The 6000-nt window shown below is 43.5% G+C and overlaps 1 protein-coding gene across 3 annotated transcripts in view; it reads left to right on the forward strand.

The window, feature by feature from the left end:
* Positions 1-5720, forward strand: part of Oscp1 (organic solute carrier partner 1) — a 35107-nt gene extending 29387 nt beyond the window's left edge. For all 3 annotated transcript variants that reach the window (XM_090335209.1, XM_090335212.1, XM_090335210.1), the window contains 4 exons: positions 801-870; positions 2580-2719; positions 4898-4961; positions 5391-5720. In XM_090335209.1, the coding sequence (XP_090191335.1) occupies positions 801-870; positions 2580-2719; positions 4898-4961; positions 5391-5507 (391 nt within the window). In that variant the 3' untranslated portion in view covers positions 5508-5720. The remainder of the gene's footprint in view (positions 1-800; positions 871-2579; positions 2720-4897; positions 4962-5390) is intronic.
* Positions 5721-6000: the final 280 nt, after the last annotated feature.

Genomic DNA, 6000 nt, shown 5'->3' on the forward strand with positions numbered 1-6000 from the left:
GAGAAGAGAGAGAGAGAGAGAGAGGGAGGAAGAGAGAGAGAGAGAGAGAGAGAGAGAGAGAGAGAGAGAGAGAGAGAGAGAGAGAGAGAGGGAGGAAGAGAGAGAGAGAGAGAGAGTGTTCTGGCTGACAATTAGGAGTTAGGTTCACCAGATAAAATGTATACACAGCCCCAAAGGGCACCCAAGAACTCCAAACATAACTCACTCAAGAGGCTGACATGTTCATTTTAAGTACCCATGGATGAGAAGTAGCCAAAGCCTCTGTTCAATGGAAATCTCTCGAAACTCAGAAACCCACAGCCTTTATGTCCTCTCAGAGATGTATGTTCTCTTTTCTGGAGGGGAAAGTGGGGCGGGGAGGGGGAGGAGGGGACATTTCCACACAGTTTCCCCAGAGATTTGTCTTTGGAAAGAAGTAAATGAATGGCCAGGTGCCATGGCTCACACCAGTAACCTTAGCTTCTCAGGAGGCTGAAATTTGAGGATTGTGGTCCATAGCCAGCCTGGGCACTAAAGTCCATGGGACTCTTATCTCCAATTAACCATCAGAAAACTGGAAGTGACGCTGTGACTCAAGGGGATAGGGCAGTAGCCTTGAGTTAAAGAGCTCAGGGATAGCACCCAGGCCCAGAGTTTAAAAAAAAAAAGTGTATGAATGGCTGACATTCAGTTGTATTTTGTACTCATAGTACCTTTCTAGAGGCTATTAAGTGTTTCAAAATAAACTTATGAACTATATTTATAAGTTAGAAGTCAGTGAAAAGAGGCTGGATAATGTAACTGTTTTCTGTCAACCCTAGGTACAGCATGCATCGGCCTGTGGAGACCCATATGTCTGGATCATCAAAGAACTTAAACTCAGAGACACAAGTGAGCTTCTGCTGCCCTCCTTTACCCTCCCCACACCCCTCTAGATACAAACATCTGCCTGGGAAGGAGAGCTAGCCAGCACTGCCCTCATTGTTTGCAATCTTCTCCATTCTCCATTCAGCCTTACAAGTACACAGGTTTTTAATTGTAGCTTTTCATAGAGCTTCCAGGATCTGACTAATTAGGTAATTTTAGGCTTTGTTCACCACCATTAATTAAACAGGAACCACACACTAGGACATGGGAAACAGTATTGCACCAATGTCATTGGGTCCATAGTTGTTGAATCCAGCACTTAATTGTGTGCTGATAATTAAAATGTACATTGTTAATACTTTCCCGTGTAGCCCAAAGTGTTAGCTAAATTCAAAATTGAATTTTGTTCATCTTTATACATGCTCAGTAACTAGCTATAAGTGAGCTATATAGGATGAATCATGGGATATCCAGTTATTAAGCAAACATTTCTCAAATACTTCAGTGAGCTTGGACACAAGGATACAACACTGGCATAGATGTGGTCCTATTCTGAAGGGGTTTGTAGCACCACAGAACAGACAGAGTTGGAAATGTCATGGTAGTGAGATACAGGACAAGCTCACTGAGTATTCTATGCCAGAATAATGTATGCTCTGTCCAGTGGATGGGAGGCACAGGTCAAGAAGGACCAAAAAGGTTTCTCAGAGGAGGTGACATGGAAGTGGGGCTCTAGAGGGGAAAATGAGCATGCTGACAAGGTGACAGGGTGAGTGAAGGCACAAGGAATAAAAGAACACTGTCTCTGGGGGAAGCAGGAGGCAGCTTCATAACTGAGGCAAGTAGCATTAGAGCCTAATTAGGGAAAGTCTCTAAACAACTTGGTTTGGGTTTGTTATTTATTTATTTATTTATGGTGGATCATATGGCTTGAACTCTGAAGCTTGGGCAATGTCCCTGAGTTCTTCATTTCTGTCCCTGAGCTCTTCAGCTCAAGGCCACCACTCTACCCTTGAGCCAAGCCCCACTTCCCTTTTTCTTGAGGTTAATTGGAGATAAGAGTCACAGGTCTTTTTTGTGCCAGGCTCGCTCTGAACCTTTATCCTTAGATCTCAGCCTCCTGAGTAGCTAGGATTACAGGCGTGAGCCACCTGCTTTGGTTTATTCTTTATACAAGGTGCAAAAAGTTCACTTTAAGCAAGGAAGTAATGAAAGAATAGCTGCATTATACCCAAGTGGTGGCAATGGATTAGCAAGAACTGGATGTCAAGTGGGAAGGAAAGGCAAAGGCTGAACATGTAGGAGAGAATGGTCTACACAGTGCATTTCTGAATGTTGCCACAAGAGGGCAATGTGGGAACTCCTCCAAAAGGGTGCCCTTGGACCTAGAGAGGCCTGGACGGCTTCCAAAGCTGAGATAACTGGATTGAAGCAGCAGAATTCTTCACTCCTCAGTGAAGGAAGGTACTCTTAGGAGAACTATGGGTCCCTAGAGCTTTCCACTCATCTTGAAAGTATGAGCGTCTCTAGTTTCCTTCCTTCTAGATCTCCTCTGTTGCTGACATAGGTTATTTTACTTTTGGTTAAGCCTGCTTTCTACACTTTGGTTAGGCCCAAAAATAATTTAAAGTTATTGTTTGAATCATTTTGTGGCACCTCTCTGGGTCTCCAGGGCCTAAGCAGGAAATGTGATCACCTTTGTGTGGCTATAAATCATGCAATTGTTTCTACAGGAAAGCATTGCTCCAAACCCTCTTGCTAAAGAAGAACTAAACTTCTTGGCCAGGCTATTAGGAGGAATGGAAATTAAGAAGCCCAGTGGTCCTGAATCAGGATTCCGGTTGAACCTCTTTACTACTGATGAAGAAGAGGAGTATGTTTCAAGCCTGTTCTCTAAAAACAATCTTTTTTAGAAAACCTAAGCATGGCCTCGTGGTAGAGTGCTTGCCTAGCATACATGAAGCCCTAGGTTTGACACACACAAAAAGCCAGCAGTGGTGCTATGGCTCAAGTAGAAGAGCCCTAGCCTTGAGAAAGCTCAAGGACAGTGACCAGGCCCTGAGTTCAAGTCCCAGGACTGGCAAAAAGAAAAAAAAAGAATACCTAAGTGACTAATCCCTATAAACTCTTATTTCTCAGGAGTCTGAGATCTGAGGATCATGGTTCAAAGGTAGCCTAAGCAGTAAAGTTCATGAGACTCATTGCCAATTAACCAGCAAAAAGCTGGAAGTAGAGCTGTGGCTCAAGTGGTAGAACACTAGCTTTGAGCACAAACATTCAGAGTTCAAGCCCCAGGTCTATTATACACACACTCCTAAAAGTAATAAGAACAAAACATAACAATGCCACAAATGCATGGACTGGTGTGGCTCCAGTGGTAGAGTGGCAATAAGAACAAGAAAGCTGATCCAGAGATGAGTTCCTCACTACTCAGGAAGCTGAGATCTGAGGATCATTGTTTGGAGCAGAAAAATTTGAGAGCTTCTTATTTCCAGTTAACCAGCAGAAAAAAAAACAGAGCTGGAAGTGTAATTCAAATGGTGGAGTACCAGCTGTGAGCAAAAAAGCTGAATGACAGTGAGAGGCCCGGTACCAACACACACATACACACATACACACACACACATACACACACACACACACACACACACACACACACACGACAAACTAAAGAATATACATACAAAAAAAAGAATATACATACATATGTAAAGATTGCAAATGAAATAAATTCAGTGACCTTAAGAATGTGACAGGATTGAATGGATTTAAGCTCCTGGAGTGTTCAAAAAGAGTTTTAATGGCTGACTCACTCCTCACTCCAGTAATCATAGCTACTCTGCAGACTGAGATCTGAGGATCTTCATTCAAAGCCATTCTGGTCACTACAAAGCCATGAGACTCTTTTTTTTGTTTGTTTGTTTGTTTTTCTTTTTGTTTTTTGCCAGTCCTGGGCTTGAGCTCAGGGCCTGAGCACTGTCCTTGGACTTTTTCAAGGCTAGAGCTCTACCACTTGAGCCTCAGCACCACTTCCGGCTTTTTTCTATGTATGTGGTACCGAGGAATCGAACCCGGGTCTTCATGCATGCTAGACAAGCACTTTAACCACTAGGCCAAACTCCCGGCCCCAGCCATGAGACTCTTATCTCCAATTAATCTCTAGAAAATGGGGAGTGGAGCTGTGGCTCAAAGGTAGGGCGGTAGCCTTGAGCTGAAGAGCTCAGGGACAATGCCCAGGCCCGAATTTGAACCCCATGATCCCCACCCCAGTCCCCCCAAAAAGAGTTCTAATGTTCTACTTAGTACAACATAGCCAGAACAAAAAGTATTTGAATCCAAAATGATCATGCAAACAGACTTATCTGTTTGTTACTGAAACCAAATGAGATCTGGGAATGTAGCTCAGTAGCATAGCTCTTGACTACCATGTACTACCATGCAAGACCCTGGGGCTGATCCCCAGCACCACTAAATAAACAGATAAACAGCCTGCTGCAGGTAGCTCATACCTGTAATCCTAGCTACTCAGGAGGCTAAGATCTGAGGCTCATGGTTCAAAGCCAGCCCAGGCAGGAAAGCCAGTGATACTCTTACCTCCAATACCACTTGAAAATCAGAAGTGGAGCTGTAGCTTAAGCAAAAAAATCTCATGGACAAAGCCCATGCCCTGAATTGAAGCCCCGTGACCACCACCAGCAACAACAAAAAGAAAAGAAAATGCAGAGAAAAATTGAGACTTGATGTCTTTGAGACTAGATAGCCCTATCCAACATCAGTGATCCCCACCAACCAAATATTGGAGGTGGAGTTTGCCTTCATTGAAGTAACTTTTTCATGTATTTATTTGTGGCAAGAACTATATTTAATGCAGAGAAAACAAGTAGTCTAAGACTTAAAGCCTGTCATCAGGATATATATACTTCAGTGGAGATAGGGTGGAAAGGCAAAAGGAAAGAAAGATAGGACCAGGAATATTGTTGCCAAGTTATCAAAAGGTAGTTTGCCATGCTAGCCAGGAGAAAACCCTAACCTGGACCTGTTTCTCATCCAGACATGCGGCACTGTCTAGACCAGAAGAGTTAACCTATGAAGTCATCAACATACAAGCTACACAGGTATGTACAGGGGATTTCAAAGGGTCCAATCTTATTTCCCTCAACCTTGGCCTGCAAAGACTTCCTCCTTTTCTAATGGAATAGAACTACAGTCCATTATCTGACAAACAGGTAAGCAACTGAAATGTATACCTGTGGTAGGACAAAAATTAAACACGAGCCAGGCACCAGTGGCTTATGCCTTTAATCCTAACTCTTCAGAAGGCTAAGACAGGCTCTTGTTTCCAAACCGCCTGGGCAGAAAAACCTGAGAGTCTCTCATCTCTAGTTTACAAGCAAAAAAAATCTGCCCAAGTAGTAGAACCCCATCTATAAGCAAAAAATCTAAGAGAGCAGCAGTACCAACACACACACACACACACACTAAATACCTACTGGCCCAAAAGGCAACCTGCTAACACATCCTCTTCTCTCTTGCTTCTCTAAAAGGACCAACAACAGAAGGAAGAGCTGGCACGGATTATGGGAGAATTTGAGATCCCCGAGCAGCCAAAGCAGAGCACTAACAAGGGAGATGACTTGCTTGCTATGATGGACGAGTTATAGTTGTACTGACCAGACACAGCCTCCTCCCTCCCCAGAAAAGCTGCTTGAAGGGAACCTCTGGGAAAGGAAGGCCCAGAGTCTCCACTGATTGAGGCTGGTACCTGTGAGTCCCTAATTATGTCATAAACTGCAAGGCTCACTCAGAAAACCACCTCTCCTGAAGAAACATGTATACGGATTTTCAGCAAAATATATCCTGGCTGTTAAACCAGACCTTTCCCGTTTATTCCTGATTATATGGTGACTGTAAAACATCCTTGGCTAGAGGTTGAGTTTGAGTTAGTAAGAAGCTACTGCCATGATCATTTCCATGTTTAACCACATCAGCTCTCCCATAAGGACATGCATCTCACAGATGCCTGTAAGCCATAACAGAACATCAAATATAGATAGGTATTATGGCACATATCATAATCCCTGCACTCAGGAGGCTTGGGTAGGAAGATTGTGATTTCAAGCCCAGTCTGGACTTTACAGTGAGACCCTATTTTAA

The sequence above is a fragment of the Megascapheus bottae genome, chromosome 6, assembly GCF_031878675.1.
Source record: "Megascapheus bottae isolate mThoBot1 chromosome 6, mThoBot2.hap1, whole genome shotgun sequence".
In the NCBI taxonomy this organism is placed as follows: Eukaryota; Metazoa; Chordata; class Mammalia; order Rodentia; family Geomyidae; genus Megascapheus; species Megascapheus bottae.